At 35.2% G+C, this 26,398-nt stretch overlaps 4 protein-coding genes across 7 annotated transcripts; 1 reads left to right on the top strand and 3 right to left on the bottom strand.

Moving 5' to 3' along the window:
• The first annotated feature begins 3,972 nt into the window (after positions 1–3,972).
• On the top strand, positions 3,973–4,416 carry LOC103829788 (arabinogalactan protein 21). Its single transcript, XM_009105484.3, has one exon. It carries the CDS (start codon positions 4,058–4,060, stop codon positions 4,235–4,237), a length of 180 nt encoding a protein of 59 aa, XP_009103732.1. The 5' UTR covers positions 3,973–4,057; the 3' UTR covers positions 4,238–4,416.
• Positions 4,417–5,470: 1,054 nt separating this feature from the next.
• Positions 5,471–16,172, bottom strand: LOC103829787 (mediator of RNA polymerase II transcription subunit 13). 3 transcript variants are annotated; one of them, XM_033291093.1, is made up of 23 exons: positions 14,740–16,172; positions 14,511–14,587; positions 14,278–14,417; positions 14,100–14,186; positions 13,919–14,006; positions 13,752–13,829; positions 13,473–13,550; positions 13,298–13,377; positions 12,805–12,883; positions 12,394–12,720; positions 12,117–12,176; positions 11,637–11,871; positions 11,514–11,562; positions 11,290–11,438; positions 9,735–11,075; positions 9,417–9,594; positions 9,174–9,276; positions 8,926–9,013; positions 8,744–8,822; positions 8,302–8,600; positions 7,118–8,195; positions 6,596–6,961; positions 5,471–6,501 (listed from the first exon to the last, which is right to left on the bottom strand). In XM_033291093.1, the coding sequence occupies exons 1-23, from the start codon at positions 14,761–14,763 to the stop codon at positions 5,921–5,923; spliced, it is 5,664 nt and encodes a 1,887-aa protein (XP_033146984.1). In that variant the 5' UTR covers positions 14,764–16,172; the 3' UTR covers positions 5,471–5,920. The 3 variants fall into 3 exon arrangements, with proteins under 3 accessions (XP_033146984.1, XP_009103731.2, XP_033146985.1); XM_009105483.3 differs by having other exon boundaries at positions 9,174–9,288; XM_033291094.1 differs by lacking the exons at positions 13,752–13,829; positions 13,919–14,006; positions 14,100–14,186; ... (1 more) ...; positions 14,511–14,587; positions 14,740–16,172 and having other exon boundaries at positions 9,174–9,288; positions 12,805–12,903.
• A 261-nt stretch (positions 16,173–16,433) lies between these two features.
• On the bottom strand, positions 16,434–21,935 carry LOC103829914 (respiratory burst oxidase homolog protein C). The gene is made up of 8 exons (XM_033292597.1): positions 21,599–21,935; positions 20,728–20,884; positions 20,568–20,616; positions 20,179–20,292; positions 19,862–20,083; positions 19,274–19,326; positions 18,567–19,117; positions 16,434–18,374 (listed from the first exon to the last, which is right to left on the bottom strand). The coding sequence occupies exons 1-8, from the start codon at positions 21,933–21,935 to the stop codon at positions 18,253–18,255; spliced, it is 1,605 nt and encodes a 534-aa protein (XP_033148488.1). The 3' UTR covers positions 16,434–18,252.
• Positions 21,936–22,439: 504 nt separating this feature from the next.
• LOC103829790 (serine/arginine-rich SC35-like splicing factor SCL33) lies at positions 22,440–25,307 on the bottom strand. 2 transcript variants are annotated; one of them, XM_009105487.2, is made up of 6 exons: positions 25,188–25,307; positions 24,579–24,756; positions 24,180–24,257; positions 23,350–23,520; positions 23,124–23,246; positions 22,440–23,035 (listed from the first exon to the last, which is right to left on the bottom strand). In XM_009105487.2, exons 2-6 carry the CDS (start codon positions 24,734–24,736, stop codon positions 22,615–22,617), a joined length of 951 nt encoding a protein of 316 aa, XP_009103735.1. In that variant the 5' UTR covers positions 24,737–24,756; positions 25,188–25,307; the 3' UTR covers positions 22,440–22,614. The 2 variants fall into 2 exon arrangements, with proteins under 2 accessions (XP_009103735.1, XP_009103733.1); XM_009105485.2 differs by having other exon boundaries at positions 23,124–23,255.
• Between the last annotated feature and the right edge of the window lie 1,091 nt (positions 25,308–26,398).

The following is a 26,398-nucleotide window of genomic DNA, read 5'->3' on the forward strand; positions in this document are numbered from 1 at the left end:
TTGATGCCATACTGGGTGGGGTTCAATATCCAAGTACTTCCTATGATTATTCATAATTGTATGTTTGGTATTTCAAGGATTTTCCAGCTAGTTTTTATTTATTATCTTCTTCTTTGGTCAGTTTGATTTTGTTAAATATAAGTACATTTGCTATTGATATACAGAATTGCAATGATCAAAGGAGAAAAATCAAATTAAACGGTCATCAACAAAATAATTAGTTCCTTTTCTGCAACGTGGGATAGTTGGTCATTTTCAAAGTTTGGTGTGAACTTTGATACAAAACTTCACTGATTTCAAGGAAACACTAAAACGGCTAATTGACTCTTTAATGAAATGAAACCAACACTATAGTATAAAGTGATTCTTAAAGAAGTACTATTATTTGTAGAATTAGGGGCTGAATATTATTTTATTATTTTAAAATATGATTTTCTGATGATGTGATGATGTGGTCAGTATTTATTTGATGTTTTATTAGGTTATATAGTAGTAGGTAATAAGTTAATATATTATGTGTTTATCTTTTTAATAATATGTTATTGTATGTATAATACTATTTGTTAGTGGTGAAGTGAGTTTCTGATGTAAAACATATTAAATTTCAATAACTTTGTCTTTAGGCATTTGTTGATTCTAAGATTAACGGCATCAAAATTGTATTTTAATTTTTCACATTTTTTCACATTTCTCTTTTTAGATGTTTTTTGCACTCTCCCCCATCTTTTGACCTTAAGCGATCACCATCTATATATTTTGTTTTTCTCTCCGGTGTGCAGTGCTTCTCACCATCACTGGGAAAAGACTCACCTCCGTACTCTTGTTTTTCCTCACCTTCTTTTTCTGTGAGATTATCTGGTATTTGTTATAGATCAGACATATTAGTTCCATGTTGTGCGGTTGTTTCTTACGACGTTGTATGTTATTTCAATCAATATTGGTCCTCTTTTTCCTTAGGTTTTGGCTAAGGTTAGAAACTACATTTCCTCGTCGCTGGTTTGCCGTCAATAGTCTCTGCTCGTCTTGGTTTTCAAAATCTGGTTTTGGGTGATCTAACTTCTTTGTTTTTTTTTCATAGCTCGAGGATGGCTCCACGGTTTATTGATTTCATTTTATCTCTTTTTATCTCTTTGTTCACTCATCTCGTTGCAGCTTTCATCGCTGATCACGTCTCTGGTGGCTCTCTCTTTCGCCATATTTGCTACTCCAGGTTTGGATACTGTTTTTCTCTGTGTATGCTTTGTGCACTTGGAAAGTTGTTTATGGTCTCAAGCTTAAGCTTTGGCTTCTCGGTGGTTGGCTTCAATTCTCCCCCATTCAGGTTGTTTATCTTCTTCTCATGCATCCTTTAGTGTAGGTGTGCAGAGTTAGTATTTTGAAGCTTTGGTTTCTTTTATTCGGAGTTTTGTGGTTCTTCGCTGGCATGAACGCCTTGTATGTGCTTGTCTAGTTTGTGAAGTACTTATTATCTCTTAGCTGGTGGTTGTGCTTCCGGTGCTTTAGACATGCGTTTTTTTGTTTCGTGGTGACTTTATTCTTTCAATGTATTTTTTTTATCCGCTTTTTTAGTTTTTTGCGCTGGTGTTTGATCGCGATCCTTTGTGTTTCGGAGATTGCTTTGTCTCATATTTTATCTTTTTATCTTTTTCTGACATCTGTTTTGTTTTAGCCAAGACATTCTATGGTAAGATGAGATAGGTTAGTCTTCTTTGTTGATCATTTTTCAGCTCCAAACCTTTATTGAGCTAATGTTACTATGGTATTTTGCTTTTTTTTTAACTGTGGAAGTTTTATGTTTAGATTATGTATTGCACTCTAATTTCTTCTTATTAATTTGGTCTTTTTATTTTTTAATAGTTAAATAAATGTATAATTTGTAAATTAAATAATAGAAAATAATATAAAAAAAATTTGTTATTTTATTTATTTCTTTATTCATCTTGTAGTTTAGTGAACAATAAAACAGATTATCAAACTTCATACGATAATAGTTAGTACGAAAATGATTAAATAGTTTACGATTAGAAAACTTGGTCAAATTGCAATAATCTGAAAGAAGGACTAAATGTAAAAAATATATACATGGATGACACGTGTCGCAAAAGCACCCTGCCACTTGTTAAAAGAAGGGGAAAAATCAACTTTATATATATATAGATATAAATAGTTTTTTTTTGCTGTAAAAATAAAGTTTTTTTGAAACTTTCTAGAAATTAAAAGTTTCGATGAAGATAGTTTGCGGCAAATATGTTAGTATGATTTGTTTTGAAAATGCGTTTGTTGACAAAAACAAAGTTCAAATGGTTTAGTAGTCTTTTTGTGACAAAAAATGTTAAGTAGACTTGTTTGAATATTTTAGTTTTTTTTTAAGCAAAAGTAATTAAAAACATATACACCAAAAAAAGTAATCTATACCATTATTTATGAAGTGATTTAGCTTATTTGTCATAATTTTCATAATTTTAGGTAATTTTGCTTATTTGTCATGTTTTAATTAGGTTTAAGCTGAGTCATTAATTAATTAATAGTTTTTAGTTGAGTTCATAATTTATTAATTTAAATAATATAGCTATAAAATATGTAATTAGATATATAATTATTTTGATTTTGCTTATTTGTCATTTTTTCATGATTTTAGTCAATTTTGCTTATTTGTCATGTTTTTATTAGGTTTTAGCTTAGTCATTAATTTCTTAATAATTTTTAGCTGAATCACTAATTTATTAATTTAAAAAATATCCATAATGAATTTATATATCATTAAAAACGAATTTTGATATAATAATATTTTGAATCTATATGTTATATTAAAATTCTTATTTTCTTATTTGTCATATTTTATTAGGTTTTAAGCTTTTATATAGAGGTCATTGATTTATTATTTGTTTTTAACTGAATATTTATTAATTTTCACAAAACCCGTAATGAATTTTATATATAATAAACACATAAATTTATTTTATGAATATTAAGTTTATTCATTATATTAAATAATTAATTATAAACTAATATAATAAAATTGTGAAAATATATTTAAAAATTAAGAGAATTCTTATATATATTGTGTTGCTATCTGAAAACAATATTTTTTATTATAAAGTTAAGAAATTAAGATATAAAACAATTTATGATTAAATATTAGTCAAACAAAAATATTTATATAAAGATATTTTCTAAACTATTTCTAATATATGAGTGTTTTAAAACTTTTAACACAATAATAAGTACATAGTTTGATGAACGTTTTTTTGACATATATAAATAATTTGATGTTTGATTTAACTATTTAAAATCATAAATAATATTTTAACTTGTGACTGAGTTCAAAACAATTTTTTTTGCTTTTACTTTAAACATGTTTAAGTTTAATCCGTGAAACACTATTGATTCAATTAGTGACCACTAGAAGAATGAAAAAAATGAACTAAATAAAAAATAAAATTTTATTTGAGGAATTGAAAAAATAAGAAAATATGAATTTTTGTTCAGTTTGTTCTTTATCAAAATTGCATAGGGAAATTTTTTTCTTATAAATTTATTCCTCACGGAGAATTTAGAAGAAAAAAGTGGGATCTACCTTTCAATAATTTGACTAAAATTTTAACATAACTGATATAGATTTTGAGGAACAAATAATTCACCATAATTTTTTTCTTTCAACATGTTCACGAATTAGAGTTTTATTATGCCGATTTTTGGATAAATAAGACATAAAATAATAAGTATTCGTAAGATGATTATGCATGTATGTGCAGGCAAAACACCTAGTTAAAAACATATAAGAAGTTGATGTGTAATCAAAACATAAATAATGTAAAAGTATTTTTAAAATATAATTGTGAGGTTGGAAAGAAAAAAAGGACAGTGGTTGAGACCACTTGAGACTAAAAAGAAGAATGTGGTTTGAGCTAAGAGACAGCCAATTTGCCAGCTGTGAAAGTCTCCTTCAATTGTTGTATAAATAGACACAATACCATCCCCACAGCTATTATCATCGCAACACAGCGCACACACAAAATATTAAAATCTTTCTTTCATCATCAAAGAGAAGCAAGTAATGGAGGCAATGAAGATGATGGTTGTTTTCATGGTCGTTGCGGTGGCTTTCTCAGCCATAGGACAAGCGACGGCCGCCACCGTGGAAGCTCCGGCTCCAAGCCCAACTTCTGATGCTGCCATGTTCGTACCGGCATTGTTTGCATCTGTTGTCGCTTTGGCATCTGGTCTTCTCTTTTGAGTCAAAACAAACATTTCATTTTTTCTCTATTAGTTTTATTGTTTTTTTCATGAGTTTGTGTGTGATTTGATTCTATTTTGTATAGAGTATTGTGTTATTCTTAATGTAACCATCTGTTTCTATATGTGCTTGTATGTATATCATCATTCATCAGACTGTTTATGAATTCGATTACCTTACAATCTGTGCACAAATCCATGATGGGCATCACATAACTTTTTAATGGAAGTTACAAAGTATCAGATCTCATTGATTTGGGTTCACACAAAGATCAATAAGAGAGAGAGAGAGAGAGAGAGAGAGGTACTTTGGAATTGTCTAAGTTGGTGGAATCAATGATGTAATGAGCTGTATTTGGGAGGATGTGTGGGGGCACTATGATGCCGACATCAACCATCATCATTATCATGGTGCCTTAAGACAACATGAATTTCCATGTGACTCGCCACAGGAAGAAAGCTAAAGAACAACGCTTAATGACCCCACAGCAAATGATATCTGATGAATGAACCAGGCAACCTCATTTGCAGTATTCCATATGTATAGCTCGGAGACAGAAATCAGATTAACAAGTCTTAGATAATAAAGAGTTAAAAACCTAATCTGAACCTCAAATATGACCGCAAACACCTATCAAGTTTATCATAAGTACAATAGGATTTGACTGTTGGAAACTCCAAAATCAAAGGATATGTAAAATTTGAAGCCATTTCCGTGGAAAACATTTTCTTCCATTTCTTTTTTCATCTAATAGGAACTTACCCTGTATATATACAATAATAGAATAAACTACAGGCTAAGATTGGGTTTCAGACAAGAATCTGTTGAAGCCATGTGATGCATAGAAGAAAGAATGGGACCATACCATAGCATTTAAGTTCTCATGACCTTTGCCTGGAAAACGTTTTTGTAACTGGCCGCCACCTTTATTGTCCAATTACTAGCTAAAGAAAGATTATACTCCTTTTATGAAGCAAAATCTAAAAAAAATTAAATAGTTTATTAACACAAGAAACAGGAGCAACTAAATATTGTAAAGAGTTCTCTTATAAATATAGCTTACCAAGTACCAACATAAGATACCCGAGGAAGCTGGCAATCTGTTGGCTGACAAAAAGAGAGCCGCAAGTAGGTCCCGAGGAAGACGTAGAGAGACATTTGAGTATTGAAAACCTTATCTACTGTCAGAATCTTCAGCTGCACAACTCACCCAAATAGCCAAGACTCATTATGTGATCAATCAAAGAGTAAACCACTATGTTTAGACTCAAAAGTAGACAGAGTTTACACAAGAGAATAAGTTTTGCCCTGAGAAACCAATATTAATAGAATGTGCCAAATTTACAGAGGAATGAATGAGCACTAAAGTCAAAATTACAAATACAAAGGGGTAATAAGAAAACTAGCTTATTCACCTAACATGAATCCGAACCAGTAGAGCACGCCGTAAATGCTAATTTCTTTTTAACAGTTTTCGTAAGCCCCAAATAAGAAAACCTGGACTACATCTAGTAGATCTGCACCAATTCTTCCTACTTTATAACGTATAGCTACTGAACTAGCCCGTGAAACCTAAGCGCCTTAAGTATGACAGACTACTCCGGATGGTCAGGATAAAGTTCACAAAGGTTGGTAAAGGTTGGTCTCATCTTGTATTCTCCTGGACTGTTTCAAAGTCCTGGTTTATCTGGTAGTCTGGAGTTCTTTATCCGCAAAATGAAGAAGACGTCTCAGTCTGAGAACCTTATCACAGTGAAAAGGCAATGCCGTCCGCCTATCCAGATATGCTGGACTTACAGTCATCCATGATAGAGCGTGGAGTTCTGCCGCAATTGACTCAAGGATAAGATGGCTTTCAACCTCAAAATCTCTAGTTTCTTGGGTCCCTCCACCGCTTTGCTTCATGATTCCATGAAGAATTTTGTCATGAGCGTTGTCATAACCACCATAGTAGTCAATGAGACTAACAGAGAGAACTGATGGCCATTCTTCTTTCATATTTATTCTAGAGTCTTTTCTCATGGAAGGCACAGCTTTTGAAACAACAAACCCGGTAGACAAGGGTATTGCACAGCCTTTGCTGTGAAGAAGGTGAGCAAGCGGAGGTGATTCGGCAGTTAAACATGTAGGAAGCTGAAGAGGACTTGGGTGAAGAAAGCGCATGTTGGGTGATGGTATCATCATGTACGAGTAAGCCGTTGACCCAAGAGATTTGACAGGAGTGAAACCTTCAATGTAATTTGATGAACTCATACCAGTACCTCCTGCATAGTTGCGCAAGTCAGTATCTAGCTCCCTTTCTTATGGAAATTTAAAATTGATTAGACATACATATGAGAAAAACAATCAGAAACTGACCTGGAGATACCAACTCAGCCGGAAGAACAAGATGCAGAGATTGATCAAGTGAAATAGAAGTAAAACTAATGCTGTGAACCCACTGAAACAAACCCCTTGGAGTACCAGAAATGGTTTGTCCACCCATTATCTGCTTTCTTCCAGCAGATTGCCCCATACTGCCTTTCACGAAGTTGGATGGTTTTGAGTGAGAGCTGTAGAGTGTGCTACTTGACGAGGCTCTCTCTTGAATCAAACTCATATCCGGCGGTTGCAAGGAAGATACGCTGCTATTGGTGGCTATGCCAGAAGGCGCAGAACGTCGAAGTTGAATAGGCCACTTTTTAATGTCAGGACCTCCAGCTGAGTATATTGCCTTTTGCCACTCTGTTATATCAGTTGCAAGTAGACAAAAAAATAACCAGAGTTATGAAACACGCAATACTAGAGAATAATTACATTTCCCGAGCGCAGTTGGAATACGAAAGGGATGAAAAAAAAATAGATTAAGAACGGATGTAAGGGTAAAAGAAGCTAGTTTACCTAGGTATTCAAGCTCAAAGAAATTGCCAATGCGTGTAATGACAAAGTCTCTGGGTTTTGAAGATCCATTGTCAGGGGAGGAACATGCCTGTAGGATTTGACATCCTTGCTGCAGAACTTGAACAAAAAGACACTGCAGCCCTTTCGTATCCTGTCTACTGCTAATTCCACCAAAGGGAAATATATGTGTGTCAAGCAGTTCACCCCTGGCATCTGTCCAGATGCTTACAAGCCATCGCCAGTCCTCTGTCCAACCGTAGCAGCAATGTAAACTTGGAATATTCTTTCCTTCAACCTGGGATGCATCCCCCTGTGAGCTTGATCCTGATGGTATGCCTTCCATTGCATTGACGCCAAGTCCAGAACCTCTGCCACCATCCTCAGGTACTGGCTTTGAAGACTCTGAACCTAAGCCGCCAAAAGTAGGTGAAACTCCACGCTCCACTGAACCAGGCTCGGAAAGAATGAAAAGCGGTTCAAATAAATAAAAACTTTCATCATTAAGGTAAAAATCTTCATTTCTGTTTGGGTCGCAGCTTAATCCTCCAGATCTTGTCATTTGCCAGCTATCCCAACTCGTTCTCATGCTACTATCCCTTTCACCATCTCTTGGATGTGTAGAACCTGTCATTCGAGAACCAACACAGTCTTTCCAGCTTCCTGAAATAGAGCTCATTGGTGTCAAGGCTGAAGACGATCTGCTTGATAAAGAGGACGACTGAAATGCATCATTAGGCATTCCTCGTGAGATTTTACGAGCCTTATTGTATACAGAAAAGGCAGTATCCTTGAGAATGACAAGCTCATTAAAGCTCGGACTTGTTATCCGGAAAATAGAATCAACAGACACCACCTGTAGAACTAGTTTGGGGACACTAAACCCCGAAAGCACTGGAATATGAGATATTGATGCTTCGTCTACAGCAGCAGAACTAGCAAACGCCCTTGCAACCTGACTGTTAAGTAACGATCTCCTGTCTTTATCTGGCTGTATTCCTGATCCAAGTGCAATAGACGATTGGACGATCGTCCTTAAAACTGCCGAAGGGTCGGGAAATGGACACACTATGTACACTACCTGAAAGAAGAGTAGAAGCCAACAAGTATCAACAGCTACACTTGGTAGAAGTGGGTAAATAGTTAATTATCCCAGTTAACATTTGTAGTTTTTAGCTAACACTTACGATGCAAGGACTCGTAGCTGATCCTTCTTTCTGGTTTGTGTAAAGGCAAGACTCAAGCTTTAGACCTTTCAGCGCTTTTGATAAAGACTTCAGATAGCTAGTCACATTCCACCCATTCGACAAAGACAGAAAATAATCGCTGAGAGATCCCAGAAGCGATGTGTTATTGCTTTCAATCTTCATCGACTGAGGGCAATCAAGCAGAACAAATCCAGATGAGGATAATCTTCCAGCGTCAGTTTCCATTTGATTTCCCAGAATATGTGGCAAATGGGTTCCCAGTCTGCACGTCTCATAAACTATGCAACAAAAGGTTCATCAGAACATAATGATGAGAAAATGTCCCAACTTTTTGTTCCTCTAGAAACGTTGTTTAGCAGAAACCAGTTCCTGTCAAATTTGAGAATAAACTCTTTCACAATAGAGATATTCGTTGACTCACCAGTTCCAAGTTGTTGGAAGAAATCAGTGGCAGCACTGGTTAAAGGATCTATATCCGGGCATACAACAGTATAGCTCATCTGAGAAAAGTAACAAAGAACAACTTAGTGGAGAAGATTATCAATTGGCCTAAATTGATGAAAACAAAAGCATCTCTCTCAGATGAATTCCTTGAAAACGCACATTTTTGGGCAGAGCATATGGCTCGAAAGGGGCCTTTTCCCAATGTGGCAAGGCGTTAGTTGATATCTTAAGCCAGTCATCTTGGTACCTGTCACAGGGGATAGACGCTAGAGAGCTTAAACTAGCCAGCATTACAATATGTGACAATCCTAACAACATGAAATTATGAATACTAATAAGGGGATCTTGATCAACGTCAAATTCTATTTAAAAAAAAAAACTCTGACTGCTAATAAGAACATAAATACCCGACAAGTATAGAAGGTGACGGAAGAACAAAAAGTGTCGGTCGGAGTAATTCTGAACTGTATATGTCTTGGCTCTGAGCAGTCTCCTCTCGTTTCCCACTATCTATTGACATCGCTTGTTTTCCAATACATTTATTATCAATAAAATCATCAGAGATATTGACTCTATCAGATATTAATGAACAACCAAAGTAGGAACAGTAAAGTTCCAACGAGATAAAATAATCAAAACTCATGTGCTACCTTCACGGAGGGATGACTCAGCAGTAGATCCCTCAGAAATAGATCCCCCATCCATTGCGTGATTCCGGCCCTTGCACCAATCTGTGACAGATAATGGACCATCTGACTGACCAAATGCAGATTTCAGAGCTGTTTTGATGTCAGATTGCAGCAGAGTAATGACAGACGAAGGAAAAACCTGCAAAAGAAAGAAATCTTCACAATCAGGTTTAAACGAATAAGCTCAAATCTTTATTCGATAAATTTGTGACGAAAATGTAAAGACATTGAGTATCCTCAATTCATTTCTGTGCATCTTACACCAATTTGAAAGCTTACCTCAGCAGAGAGTGGGTCAACTAGCTTGACACCAGCAATGTCCAGAGAATGGCAGGAAGCCAAAGTTCCCCCACAACCTGCATGGCCAGCAGAGGGCCCACACGAAAGTTCCCGTCTCCATAACTCTTCCAGCGCAAGCCAGCCATAAGGACCATCTCCACAATCTGAATCCAGAGCTAAATCAACAAAAGAAGTAGCTTGCTGTACAAGTAGCGCTACTCCATCTAGGAGTTCCTGCAATGGCTGTCTTTGGCCATAAGAAAGCAAGCTGTCTTCGCTAAATGAACTATGGGGCAAGGATGAGCCTGCTTCAATATTTGGCGAACTAGCAGGTTTTGCTGTTTTTGGGACTGAAACAGTCCGCCACACGCCAACTGGTGCACTCATGTGGCTGTCTATCATTCCTCCGTCGAAACCTCCAGCTATTCTAGTAGGTATTTCTTTCTTATATATCTCGTTCCTTGCAGATATGTTGTCTGTCAGACTACTGGGCTCATTTGACAGCTGGTTCAGAAATAGCTTTCCACTAAGCCTTGTCAGACTAAATGGTGAACTGTGCTTCGAAGAAATGATTATGTGCCGCATCCTAGACATGAAAGCTTGGAACATAACGCTTCCCACGTCTGTTGCCAACAAGGTCTTTGAAGATAATAAAGTACTAACAACAGCAGATATACCGTCAGACTTTTTCCCCTGTATGGTTTTAACAGCACTGAAGTTTGAATATTTTAATTGAGAAACACCCTCCTTTGTACTACTGTTGTCACTAATTACAGTAGGTAGCATCTTATGTTGGTCCTTTCTGCCTTCCACTTGAGTGTAATAATCTCTCGACTGAAACAAAGTTCTGCCATCATTGTTACCAATGCAGGCTTTTGATCCAAGTAAATTCTTGTCGGCTGCTCCATCAGAATCAGTGGCCGGTGGTGTGGGTCCATAAACATAGTTACTCGTTCTTGAATGTGAACTCTCCACTTTATGAGATTTGGGAAGATATGGGCTTTTGAAAGAGGAAATCTCGCTCATAGGTACTTCAACAGCTCCATACTCAGGAGCAAAAGTCATCATAGCTTCTGCTTTTATCAAATGATCGAACTCACCAGTAGAAGAGCTTGACATCTGATTTGAAGTTGCTGAAGTGACACTGCTGTTGATGACTTCTTGACTTTTGATAAGGCACTCATCTATGATCGGGGGAACAGGATTAAAGCTCTCAAAAGAGGAAAACCCATCGGGCAAAACAATCTGATCTGATACATCCATCATATCAACTGGACTGCAACCTATTTCAGCAGAATCTGGAGGAATCATTAGCGTATGCGACTCTGCTGTTCCCGGTGGCTACACGAACATAACAGATAAAGTGATTTGTTAAATTAGGATTAAACACCAAAGACAATAGGACAAAAGCACAATAAGAGGCATGGCAGGAAACGGGAAATCGAGACACCACCCTCTCCCAAATGTTTATTAGACAGTGAAGGTATCTGAACTAAGCGGAATATCATTCACCAGCATAGAGAAAACAAGTAATAGTAACAGAAAACGGGATTACCTCCCCAAAAGGCAATGCATCGTTCTCAAAGAAGTCACCAAAGTCTCCAAACTCTGAAAGAAGTGCCTTGATATCCATACCAACTCCTCTATCATCATCATCATCGTCATCATCATCCCAATCCCAGCCAATTTGATCATCTGTAATGCCTGGAGCACCACTTATCTTAGTAGAACCAAATCCTGACTTATATGCTTCTTAAATACGTGTATTAGAGACAGTACCTACTTGACCGAAAGACTCTGTCCTCCCTGTTCGCGACCGCTTAGAACCCTGCAAAGAGTGTTATGTTACTTAGGCTATCAGTACTATGAAATCTCCACCCTTGCCACATATAAATGACATACCGATTTTGGGCGATCATCATTACAAGTTAGACCAGATTGCCTACACGTCAACGAATCTGCATCAGCATCAAGGTCACCAGTTCTTGAAGCCATTCTCCAACCACTCCCGCTAGAAGCACTACTTGTAGAACTAATGCTGCTATTACGGCTACTGCCGCTGCTGTTATAACCATTTTTTTCATAAAACCCATCACTCTTATTTCCAGACGATCCAAGGAATTCAAAATCACCAGCCCTGCATAAAATGAAGTATAAATGTTCAGTAATCATGAACAGACTGTTATAATAACAAAGAAAATCGCTCAGCTTTATATTCAAAAATCAACAAATGCCACAGATCTCAATCCCATGGAGCTACCAATCATGAGGGTTTACACAAAGTTTGGTTTCTCAGATAAGTTAGGATGGCATTCCAGACCTCTATTTTGTGAGTTCCCTCCGATGTTCAGAATGGATACGAGATAGAAGAAAAAGACTCACCAGTGCATAGATAACGATGAGCCTGTCAGTGATGGTCCTATCCAGTTTTGAAGCCAAAATCTGCTCGTATAATTTCACCTTGCATCAGCTCCAAGGTAAAGAAAGAACACAAGTAGTACATCTTACTACGACCCTACAAAGTCGATTTTCTACGTACATACATGCACATCCTGACACTGTAGATAAATTGAACAGAAGCGATATAAATTGTCCATAATTAGCCAATTTGGATCTCACCGTTAACTACTCAACAAACTCTAAATAACTGACAGTTTACCTTTTCAAAGAAAATTTAGCAAATGCCGACTGCAAGATTGGCACAAGCACTGCCTCAGCTGGATATATGAACTTTTTTTCACGCACGGATGAGATATCTTGTTGTCCTTTCCGGTGATCTCTACTCCCAACTGATGGTTCAGGACGCTGATTATGGGGCAAGTTTACCGCAAAGGTCGAATTAGTTTGACTTGCGTTGTCATTAATACTTTGGCAGCAACCAAGTGTAACTTCCACGTAACAATGATTGTCATTTATCAGACGGGACCCACGACCAACATGAGAAGGGAGACCAATATATCCACTCGAAGTCCCTATGTTTCCAGAACTGTATGAGACAAAATCTAATCTTAGTTGATAAAATTGCTTTCATTAGATTAATATCTATAGACAGCATATGTATGAATTGCACCTGAAGTAGACTTGCTTGACAAGGTCATTGGGACAGAATCCAGTGAGGCTGCCCCGCATACCATGAGGAGAAACAATCACTGGTGGGAACAACATAAGCCTGTGAGAAGTGTTTCTATCAACGAAAAAAGCTCCAATCTTTTTTCAGGTCTCATTATCTCAACTAAAAAAAAATTGGCTTCAAAGAATTAAAAGTATCACAATAAAAATAAAAATAAGCTCTTGTGACGTGCAAAAAAAAAAGAGAGATGCTACATCTCTGCTCGAGGAACTTAGGCAGCACTAGACTACACTAGCTTCTTTCGGAGTCGAATGAATTGAAGATTGAGTTCATAAATGTCTCATGCTCTCAATATATTCACTAGCATATCAGTACAAAGCAGGAATAGACTAACGAACATCCAAACCTAGTTAATTTCATCAACCTTTTTTAGTTTATCGTAGACAAGTAGCAAAATTTAGAATTGCAAGGGATGATGGAAGAAATGACTAACCGGGAAGCCTATAACTGGAGTTTTTCAAAGAACTCCTTAACAGTCTCTCAGCATCGCCACTTGAAAGTGCCCGGACATTCCTTCGCACATTAAAAGCAGTGTTAGTTTCACGATAAGTATAAGAAGCATTAAAACATAATTTCGAGCATATATTATGACAAAAGGCTTTACGGACTTGGCAGATACAATGACATGGACAAAAACTGCCTCCTCGGTAGCAGCAAAGATGAACTCAACAGTAGGCTGTCCCCTCCTGCATAAATATTCGAGGAGCATTAGCCACAAAGCTAATCATCGACTTCTTTTGGTTTCAAAAATTGCACTTAGGAAACGAAGTTCTTGCAGGCTCATATATAAAGAATAAGCAGAAGCTATGGGATGAGATATGGTGGAAAGCAGCATGTATGTCTTCTTAAGGGGAATAGGTAAAGAACCAAACTCAGGGCTTAAATACCTCAAATAATCTTCACTTTGAGGGCTGAATTTTGAAAAAACATCTCCAAATCTCATGTAGGAAAGTCCACTTAATGCTCTGCCGCAATATCAAACAACTTAAAATGAGATATTTCATCAATCCAGTATAGCCATAGTCCAACCATCTTGGCTGGGGATCATACTAACCTTTCAATGCAATTACGTAAAGACTGTGAAAAGGCAACTGATATCTCTTCAGAGTCCCCAGGTGCTACCCAAATTCCAGAAGCAACAACTTTTAACAAGAGAAACAAAAACTCATAAGAACCAAAATAGAGACAATATGTTGAGGCAAAAAAAGATCAATGAATCATCAGGAAAATAGAACCTCTAAGTTTTGAGACTGCAGCCTGAGCTTTATCAGCGATTGATGAATGACGCCCAGGAAGAAAAAGCCAAAGCTTGATCTTTTCATCTGAGAAGCAGCGAGGAATGATCATCAGATATATCCAGTTAAAAACTTACAAGATTGAATGACAACGAGAGTGTGGTGTTTAGCTATTTACCAGGGTTGTATAAGCCTTGAGAAGGATCCCAAGGTCCAACAAAAGAATTGGTCCATGTGGTAAGAAAGCCTTCCTTCTGAAGCCGAAGATGAGATGAAAGCACAAGATAGGTTGCAGCATCATTCTGCTCTGCTCTTGAACTGAAATCTCCATAGTTAATAGTTAGTAACTACACACAGTCACATAAAGTACAGAGAAAATTTTTTTAAAAAAAAAAGGCTCAAAGGTTGAACCTTGTTGTATCAGAGGCAGGACTCAGCTCAGCTTCACTAGGAAGAAACTGAAACCAAGAAACATTATGGAGACCTCCCTGTGGAAAATCAATTAGGTGTCAGGAGTTCATCAAAATTAAAAGGAAAAATAAAACAAAAACTTTCTCCTCTCTAGTCTCTAGTCTCTAGTATCTCCCAATTTAGTGTTCGAACAAGAAAAGTGAAACGAGAAGTAAAGAGTGACACTTACAATTCTGAAAACATTAGTCCACATCCCCTTTTGTTTTCTCCAAAACACCACTTCAATCGCTCAGGATCGCGAGGGAAACACGATTCTCATCATGTATCCCTGGAAGAGTGATGCTGTTTTATGAATCGGAAGATTCTTCTTGTCTGTCTCTGTTCCTCCCTGATCGGTAAAATCTTGGATACGTGTCAAATAAAACTCTCGTACCAGATCCAAACGCGCCTTTAGGTTCTTTTCTGTTTTCTTTCTTTCCTTTGGTTTCAAACCTTCACCTTTGCCTAAACTATTTTAAAACCCTGATATAATTTATCGATGATTATTAAACCCTAATTTTAAACTTTTTTTTAAATAACCTCTGTACTCTAACAAAGTGAACTAAATCAGAACTTTATTAAAACAAACAAAAAAATGTAAAGCTGATTTTATTTCTTAATTTAAGTTTACAAGGGGTTTTTAGATCACTATTTTCCTTTTTGTTTTGTAAAATCATGAATTTACAACACATATTTGATACTATGATAAGTACACAAGCCTATATCTCAAAACAAAACAAGCTTTCTTTGGAAGTCAAACCTCTTGTTTCTCCATCAGTAACTATAGTTTCAAATTTCAGAAAAGGAGAATTGTTCAAGTTAATTAAATCATTATTTAAGATCTTCATCATGGTGCAAAAATAATCGTCTGACGTTAATTTAATACAGCTTAATTAAAAGTGACGCAGTTGTACGTGAATTCTCATAAAACATTTAAAATTATCAGTTATAATCAACCAAAATTAAAAATAAAAGAAGAAAGAAGTTCTCTACCTTTCGGAAAGGCCAGTATGCGGTAAAATCCTCTAGGTGGACCTTCTAGACGGGGAGATGGTCGAAAGGGGTGGAATCGTCACCAAGTATATGCATGAACCTAGTTTGGATCCTAGTTTGGTTGGCTCTCTGTTGATCAAATCATATATATACAATATAAATTTTATAAATTAATACTCGATAAATTAATAAACACTATAAATTAATAAATTTCTCTACTTTCGAGTTGGACTGGTTCAAAATATGATACAAAATGATAAATAATAAAATAATACTTTTTTAGAAAGTCTTATATAAATATATGGTCTCATTAAAATCATAAATCAATAATCTATATACATATATATTTTATATAAGTACAAACTAAACATTATATTGTTTATTCTATATTCACAATGAATTTATTTCTCTTATAAAATTTAATATATTTTGATAATGTTTAGTAAACTTATATCTAAAACCAATATTTAGTAAAGTTATATCTAAAACCACATTTGAATTCTATGAAACATAACAAAATATATACATCAAACAATATATAAATCAATCTGAAACTCTAATTTCTTAAATTTAATTAATGTATATACGGTGAAATCAATTATTTTTCTATTTAATAAATAAAAAATATTCAAAAATATAAAAAATCTGAAATAAGAAATTTTTTACAAATTAATAACTCTATAAATTATAAAATACCATATTTTTAACATTATTAATTTATATAGTCTTTAGGCTTCAACGACTGAAGAGGAGAAATAAATAAAAAACTGTATGTTTTATATAGCACAAAAAGTAACATTGTTTTGTTTAAAAAAACAAAGTAACATTGTTTTGTTTAAAAAAAACAAAGTAACATTGTTATTCTTATTCTTTTTTTTTTGTGCACAAATCTTCCATTAATTTAAAGCTCGATACCAGAAAGGTAGAGTTCAATAATACAAGCAAAGTTAAACATTAAAAAGCTTGAAACAAGATAGGAATTTGGATAAGACAACTGCGAATCCGGCAAATCTAAGAAGAAATACGGATGCATTGAAGAAGCAACTTCGAACGTGACGAAGAGCAGGAGAGACGGCAACATCTATTCTATTAAAAGGGAAGCAGTCTTGATAAATCTACTTATAAAAGTTGTTTGGACCCTTTCATTAGATTTATTTTTTTGGTCTTACCATATATTTTTGTAACATTACACGTTAATTAGATTATACCACATCTATACCCGTTTTTTGCTCTAACAAACAAATCAATAATATTACACCATATATTTACAAATTAATAAAATATTATACCAAAACTATATCAATTCTATTGGCCACCAACGACTTCTAAACATGTCCCATTAAGATTATAGCGTGACTGATCTATCCTAATATACAAAATTATGTCATTCTATTGACCTACGAACTATGAAACATTACACTCCATCTTGCCATTGATCAGACTGTTTTTTTTTCTTAAATGAAAGAGCTCCTTAATGTCTTATGTTGAACTTACTTCTCTTCGAAGAAAAAATACAAGATGTCAAAACTCTTATTCAAATATCACTTATTCAAAAGTCAAACATGACTATGTTAAAGACCTAGACCACCATTTGACACAATCATACCACATTCTTCATCACACTGTTTGTTATACAATCGTACTCTTACATTCAAATACATCAAAACGTTACATCACATATACATATTATTGAAACAGTTACATATTATTTAAACCATAAGATTGGTTGATAATTACAAATTTAAAATTAAAGCTTTAAAATTGTAACAATATGTTAACAAAAAATGAATATATTGTGAATATGCTAAGTAGATATATTCTAAGATTCTTTTTGTTAATAATATACTAGAGATACGATTATCAAAACAAGAAACAAAAAATAATTATCTTACTTGGTCTACAAATTTATTTATTACGACACTAATACATCATTTTCCTTATTTCTATCAACCAAAGTATCAAAACAATTATACTTATATTTTTTACCAAGATTTTCGGTAACAATAGATTTAACTCATTTTATAATTTCTATATGATAATTTTGGATTTAAAAGGGTGTACAAATTAAAATATTTAATAATTCAGATAATTTTAAAATTCAAGTACCCATTTAATTCTCTGTTCGGTGTTAAAATCTTGGTCTTAGAAATATATGATTTCCTTGGTTATTTATAATATTCAGTTATATTATACTTTTCATTTTCTTTTTCATTTTTGTACGATTCAGGTTGCGGTTTCGGATAAATGTGCCCAAGCCTATACACAAACTTATATAAAAATTTATTTTTTAAAAAAAATATTTAATTTCAAAAACAAACTCACGTTTCCCAAACGCGGGTCAAAATCTAGTATGTCGTATATGTCTTGCCTTTGATAACTGGCTCATATCTTCGGTTTTCGTCGAAACGAAAAAATTCTTATTCTTCTTATTCTTATTCTTATTCTTATTCTTCTTTTTTTGGTGTAAATATTCTTATTCTTCTTCTTCTTCTTATTCGACTTTGTGACAACAAAAAAAATTCTTGTTCAACCAATTGTGTAACTAATATTAGTTATTATTACATTACATCATGTTAAACATGATTTTCGAAACTGAAAAATGACTCAAACACACACGCACGCACACACACGTCCAATACTTAATCATCACAACACACTTTCTTACTCCAAAATTATTTCATTAATCATCTTGTTGTACCATCATTATTTATCAGCATGGTGGGTAGAAGTTCTCTTTGTGGAAGGAGAATCTAGTTTCTGTCTTGTGTGTGAACTCCAAAGCTAGCTGCCTTAACTCCTCTGCCAGTGAAACTTCTCCACAATAAAACACTCCTGCATATACAATTTCATTTTATACCATTATATGTTTTTATAGTGTCATTAATTAATTCAATCAGAGGATGCTATTACATTCACCAATGCTTTTCAACGAGTGAAACTTAACTAGAAATTACATGATGTGACAGTAACATATAATCATGCAATTTTACGCAAACATTGCTATAACAGTGAGACAGAGCTTACCAACATGAGAGCCATAGTGATCCATGGCTATCTGTTTGTAGACGTTTTTCCAGTTAGGTTTGGCGAAGTGGGTCATGACCCTTGTCCCAGAGACAATGTCCACGCCATTTTTGGAATGGTTTAGAGACTGAAGCATACGTATGAACACAGAACGAACATCTCCTTCTTCGTAGATGCTAGTGCAATAGTTATTTACTTCAACGACTCCATTTGTGTCCCGTTCTGTTACCTCGTTCATGATGTTCTGAAACCAACTGTATGAGCCTTGATCCTTTGTTACCCAATAGAAGTAAGCCTTTCGAGTCTTCATACTTTCCTTTTCACCTTGTTGATGTCGTTGTGTTCCCTCCTCCATTTGGTTGATTTGGGAATGTTCCTTGGCCTCCACATTGTTGATGATGTCCTTGATAATGCTCATCATTGGAGCGGTCCCAATCCCAAGCCCGACCAGTAAAATCACGTTATATTTCTTGTAATTTTGTGCAGGTGCGTCATATGGACCATCAATCATGATTTTGGGAAAACTGTATGGGTTCATTTCCCTTCCAATATTAACATTGTTATAAATCAAAAATTAAAATAGTTCTGTAGTTACAGACAACTGTGAAAATGTGATATTTTAGTACCGCCAACAAAGTATATAAGTATATACTGATCATTTTCTTTAGGTTTGTTCATTTTATATGGGATTGTTACAAGATACTTACTCGCAGCTATATGCACGAAGATACTTGTCTCGGACCGGAGGTGGCTCACACACCTGATACATATACCCAACATGCTACTCAAACTAATTTGCCTCTTTATCATATACATTTCGAAAGATTTATAAGTAAAATAAGCGTTAGAGAAAACTTCTTTGAGAGCATTTGTCCAGTCTCCCGCTACTTTTATATGAATGCTCAGATCCTCGTCTTGAGGCGCAGAAGTTATTGAAAATGGATGCCTACAAATATATATATCATGTGAACTTGATTGTCACTCAAAATAGTTTAGGGTTTCCTGACTCTTGAGACTTATTACATTTTTACGTACCACTCAAATGTTGAGATAGTTGGGCAGGTTACAAACATGTATTGACCGCTTTCATATTTGAAGTTTTTTGGCCTTGACAAGTGTAAAGTCAGCACGTTTCCAGGATAAATAGCGACTTTGCGAATTGTTACCGTGCTGACACTGGATCTGAATGGTCTTATTAGTATCTCGCATGCAGGGAAAGCTACTGGTACTGCCAAGTACATCGATGTCTAGAAATAATTTAAAGTCTCTGCGTCAGTTACATTTCTAAATCCCTAAGATTGAAGATTCCTGTTAATCTTGAACCTCGAAGTACTCACCATTTGCAAGCTATCTGATACGAAGTGTCTCAGTCCACTGTACCATCCCTTCAACGGTTTAGGGTCACGGGTAGTATTAAGCTTAAGACTTAGCATGTGGCTTAGCTTCTTGCTACCTTCACTATCTCTGCGTATATGTTGTGTCTCCGCATACGAAAGCAAGGTCTCAAGACTCTCTATCTGTTTTAGATTCACCAAAAAGTTACATGGAGAAAGAGTATTGAAATATATATTGGTTCTCAAAGATTATTATTATCGTCAAGTAAGCTTTTTACCATGATGTATCCTATATTATCTTGGTCAAGCTCTTCCATTATCATTGCAGCATATTCATCTGTCCGTTTTTGGATGTTTGGCAAATTGTTGGTGGACGAACTAAGGTTGATGATCTTTGAAACACGCACAGAGAAAAAGACAGATTAGATTTCACCTTTATTAATCATTTTCACATTTTACAGAAAACATTTGTGAGAATGATGATTATTTGTTATTCCAGTTTATTGTGTGATTTTTTTTCTCTAAATAATTTACAATATTCAGCATACATATTTTCGTTTGTGAAGATATTCATATTTATGAAGCAAAAATATTTGATATTTAAGAATGAAAGTTTTTTCATAAATTAACATTTGACACAATCATTAATCAGTGTTAAAATTTTCACCTGTCTGACTTGGTCTTCAGTTAATCTACCATTGGCGTCTGAATCAATCCTGCATTTCACAAATCTTGTGTCTCAACTTTACATTTTATCACCAAAGGTTACAGAGAACAAGATAAATGCATACAAAAGGTCAAAATGGATAAAGATTAGAAGTCTTAACATGTCAAAGAAAGTTTGAAGCCTGGAATCAAAGCTTTGAGCACTTATTTGTTCCCAGAACTCCCTTAACTGGTCTCCATCGATAGTGTCTAGTGTCATAAGCCTTCTTCTAGCTAATGCGTCGAACAGTTCCAAGGCAAAGTCTATTGAATCCATCCCTGAAATCACAATACGAATTCATATTTTGATCCTAACCATTTCTTTGGTTCTAGTCTTTTGATTTAATGACTAAGGTTATTGGTTCATGGACCCCTAATCTTTTTTTTAAGGCTATTTCTAACTGCATCACCAAAGCCGTCCTATGAAAATTTTTCTCCCGAGTCTGCATAATTGTTTAATAAATCGATTTCTTCGGGAATTGCAGCATGGACCTACTGGTATAGAAACATAATGAACTCTTAGTTAAACCACTGTACTAATGAGATCCCTAATCTTGTAGGATGAAAATTTTAACTTTCTTTTATTTTATTTTTTTGTAAATCTTTAGTTTTTCATTAAAAGCTTAAATTGGGTTCAAGGTCCATAAAGCCTGTTTTGCACAATAGTCAGCTCTCACATTCAGAGCTCTAGAAATAAACGTAAAGGAGATTGTCTTAAAGGAGGAGGATAGGAGGTAGATATCATTAAGTGCTCCAAAGATCTCCAAATTTCTCTCCTTCCTCGAAAGCGTTTTGATAAGGGTTTGAGAGTCTGAGAAGATTGCAATGGATTCTAGTCCATTGTTTTCCTTTTAGAGATCATGTTTTCCTAACGCGACTTAAACCTATAATTTCCAAGGTCACTATTATGTAACAAATGAGTTTTAACTAGTGGGCCTTGGTAAATTTTCGAATTTTTGTAAAATTTTACCTATGCATTCTCCAAATTTTGACCTTGGCAGCAATCCACCACTAGTGGCCGTGATCTCAACAAACCGATTCTCGACGGCGGTCCAGCCAGCAGCACCGTCACTCCGTCAGCCTTACTGATGAACCTGAGCGCTGTCAAGGCGGTTGAATCCTGCCGGTCCAGTCGAGCAGCTGGCTCTCTCTCTCCAGAGACCGATGTCAAGCGGTTAGAACTCCGCTTCTTCATGAGACTTATCCGTTTAGCCTTCAGTCTCTTTCCAAGGTTTGACGTCAGCGGCGATGATCCGCTCACTGAACCTAGGTCGCTGCTCTTCTCTGTGTCCCACTCATAGTCCGTTACATCAAAGCTCTTTCTCTCCATAGATTCGTAGAAAACAAAAATGATGATTAGATGGAATAATTTCTTTCTTGCGTCTCAAGTCAATGATCTGGCCTGACTTAAAAGAAAGAGAAAAAAAATGATAAGGAAGGTTTAGATGAAATAATCAGACAATGATCTGGCAGTACTAAAGTCATCTTTGTATGTTTCGTCTAATCATATACAAAGATGGACTTTAGTACTGCCAGTGCATTTATCACAATTGTCTATGATAAATTTACTATCCAATAGATTTAAGAATAGATTTTAGTAATGTTTTTAATAGTTTCTTTCTTTTTAGAATTTTTTTAATAGTTTCTTATTCTTCTTCAAATATATGTATTCTTTAGCTTAGTAACATTGATTTTGCGGAAACCATCCAAAGCTTTTAAGTACCTTCAAAGAGAGGCTTATTATCTTTTTGAATGGCTTTTGAAAATTTAACTCTCGACTTCTTCAACCCTTCTTTGAAGACCGGCGACTATGACCAGCTTAACGAGGACACAGTAACGGTAAGTGTTCCCAAAATACTCAATAAACCATCAAGACATAAAAGCCAACATTCGACCTCTACGTAGATCTCATCTTTTCAAATCATCATAACTTTTGTCTTAGGATAAGAAAAAAAAAAGAGAGACAACCATCAACTAGAGAAAACACTATTAAGAGAGTGAAGAAACAATCACTGGCTTGGTGAACGGTCTTCGTACTCCTCCTCACGCTGGCTGCGGTTTCTAGCTGGTATAGGTGTGTTGCTCCTCTTTCTCTTAGGGCTGCGGCTTCTGGCTGGTATAGGTGTGTTGCTCCGCTTTCTCTTAGGGCTGCTTCTGGTTGGTATAGGTGTGTTGCTCCTCCTCTTTCTCCTTGGGCTGCGGCCTCTGGCTGGTACAGGTGTGTTGCTCCTGCTTCTCCTCGGGCTTGGACTACGGCTTACGTTTCTTCTCGGACTAGGGCTAATGCTTCTTCCTGGACTTGGGCTACGGCTTATGCTGCGTCTCTTACTTCTAGCTGGAGTTACACTGCGACCCCTGGAGCCATTGTAGGCGGGTGAGCGCGAGTATGACCTCCCTCTAGCATATCGTTCTTCCCTGGGAGAGATAGACCTACGACAACAGAGAGAGAGATGGTGAGCATTAAAAAGGTTAATCGAGTGGAAAATGTTAGTTAGTGTAATGGAGATCAGACAAAAACCTTGAGTGATGTCTTGTAGAGGGAGGAGAATAATAATCACCACTCCGTGATCGAGATCTACCACGTCGAGGTGGAGGAGAGCGAGAGTAGTAACGAGGGGGACTACGCCTCCTGTCTCGAGACCTGATGCTCCTACCAACACAAAAGGTCAGGTTATTGGCATCGCTCTACATTAAGGACTCTTATTGATAAACAGAAACATTAAAAAAGAGAAAGATCAATGTACCTTCCTCCACCACGCTCCCTTGCTCTCATTTCAGTCGGTTTCTTCCTGTTCTCTTCTGCAAACACAACAGTCAGCTCACGCCCAAGTAGATGGTAACCATCCATTTGATATTTTGCCTCCGCAGCATCAGCAGGATCCACAAACTGTACGAAACCAAACCCTCGCGGATCTCTGCATATTGAAAAAAAAACAGGATCTCAGACTAAGAACCAAACATACAAAATGACAGACATAGATGCACCACTTGTTTGACAAAAAAAAAAAAAAAGATGCACCACTTTACAACACAAGCCTGTTAAGGGACAGTTGGCAATATGATCCCCCTGCAACAGACAATATCACAGGATAAACATGAAATAAGCAAGCACTTGCCTGCTTATTGAAGACCTTGATTCATCTTCAAATCGAAGAAAAACTCAACTTCACTTCAACTCTTTCACTACGATACACAACATCTTCATAAAAACTCTAATTGATGTCTTCAATTCTTTAGATTCACTGCTAAACCTCAACAACTTCAATTAACACACACATGAAACATATCAAGCAACAATGAATCCTTCTCCTTAAGCGACTAAAAAGTACAAGTCTGAACAGGTGCTAAATTCAAAAAACCTAATCCATACACACTTTTATCGACACTGGATAACTGAAAACTAGGGGGGGTTTAAGGCTTCAAATGAAGATCTCATCTCAAAGAAAATGGAGGCTAATTTTGGTTTATGGAATAAGCGCATATTAGAAGATTCAAGGATGAAAAAGAGATATTATCTAATCAGTACACAAGTAAAATAAAAATAAAACAATAGATAACTATCAAACATGCTCACCCAGTATAGTAATCCCTAGGCATATAGATGTCCTTAAGAGGCCCGAACTGCTCGAATGACCTCCTGAGATCTTCTTGCCTGAAAGAAAGGGAAGATAAATTAGAGAGAAAGTAAAAAAAAGGCAAAAAATGAATAAAGATTGGAGTCATAGTCAACTACACCAGAGAAGTATGGTTTTCATGAACCGCAAAAACGTAAGAGTATCATGTTGCCAGAATTCTATCACCAAACATAGTTATCAAGATAGCTTTGATGACATACATAAACTTTCTTAACGTCTTCACAGTATATAAAAGAGAACATCATGACTAGATTTGCTTAAGAGGTATCCAAACAATTATACAGTCCTAAGCAGAAGAAGAAGGGAGTTGTAGAGAGAGAAATAAAGTATGTATATACCTGCAGTCATGGCGTAGATTGCGAACCAAGAGACTGGTCGGGAGGTCCAAGCTACGAGCTCCACCATAACGGCCTCCTCCTCTAGGGCTTGGGCTTCTTCGATCCCTCCTCCCATAACTCCCCCTTGGTGGTGACGGAGTGTAGCTCCTTCCCCTCATTGCGGCAAGCTTCAACTTCTCTGTCAGCCAATCAACACAAACAAACCAGGTAAGAAAACAAAAGCACAAACGTCTGAATGTTTAGGACACAAGAGACCACAAAGGCAAGAGCTGTAACACTAGAATCTGAAAGAACTTCAAAGAAGCATTCGCTTCTCTAGAAAGATTATCTATGTTCCAATTGAAAACCTAAATTATATCGAAGAGACCAACCTATTAACTTAGATCGCAAACATTTAAAAAATCCAGCATAGACACAAAAACACGACAACTTTGGTCTAACGAAACGGTTCAATCCTTACTACGATTAACAGATAAACAAAGAACCTCGATCCACTACGGAGACTTGTACAGGATAAAGGAATCGTGGCTGGATTATTCGACCGACAAAGACGAGGGTTTAGGGTACATACGGTAGGAAGACGAGAAAGTTATCAGCGAGAAGACTTACCGGAGAACGAAGGTCGGCGGCGATAGAACAACAGGAAAAGCGTTGCGCGGTACGAGTTGGTCCAAGTATTAGCGTTGCTGTTAGGGTTTTATACGGAGATTGTTTTTCCATTTTAACCACCCCCCCAATCTCTATGATATTAATTTCATAAAAAAAAAGGTCACAAAATAGTAATATTACATTTAAAAAATATTTTTAAATAACATAAAATATTAGTTTAAACTAATAAAATACTTTCTTTATATCTATATTTCCTTAGATGAAATTTATAAATTTCTATATAACATGATTTCATTAAAACACAATTTACACATATAATTTTGATATTAGAAACATAAATATTATTTCTTCTAAAACATAATTTAAACAATACAAAAAAGTTCAAATTAATAAAAATATTTTTATATACCTATATATTTTCTTAGATGATTACATAAAATAATTAAGTAACATAAACTAATATATGTTTAATTATATAAAAATATTTTATAATTAGAAATATTGAAATGTTTTATTTATTTTTCATAAATTTAGTTAACTATAATATCTTTCAATTACAGCAAAAAAATATCGATAAATTATATTTTACTTATATAATATTATTTTAAATACAATCACAATTTTTTTACTGCTTATTTTTAAGAGTTTCATAAATTTAGTTGACTATAATATCTTTTAATTACAGCAAAAAATGTCGATAAATTATATTTTACTTATATAATATTAGTTTAAATACAATCACAATTTTTTACTGCTTATTTTTAAGAGATATTAAAAAAAAACTAAAAAACAAATTCTAAAATAAACATCGTTTGATCAAATAGTTACAAAATAGTTTAATGAGTTAGATATATTATATTTTATCATTATTAGAGTTATTTTTTCTTAATATTAAATATGCTTTTAAATTTTATGTTTTTTGTATTTTGGAACTTAATAAAACCATAATCAAAATACCAAAGCAAATCTGAATTCTCATTTTTAAGATTATTCAAATAAATTTTAGTTTCCATTCAATAAATCAAAGGCATAAAGTTATTTAGAATTTTTAAAATATTTTAATTATTGTAAATATTGATATGTGTACATGAGCTTTCAAAAATGTATCAGCTACTTACGCATGATCAGCTACTTACGCATGATTCTAAGAAAATATTTTATCACCCATTAAAATATTTTTACAAAATTTTGTAATACACGGGATGATACAT

This window comes from Brassica rapa, chromosome A05, assembly GCF_000309985.2.
Source record: "Brassica rapa cultivar Chiifu-401-42 chromosome A05, CAAS_Brap_v3.01, whole genome shotgun sequence".
Classification (NCBI taxonomy): Eukaryota; Viridiplantae; Streptophyta; class Magnoliopsida; order Brassicales; family Brassicaceae; genus Brassica; species Brassica rapa.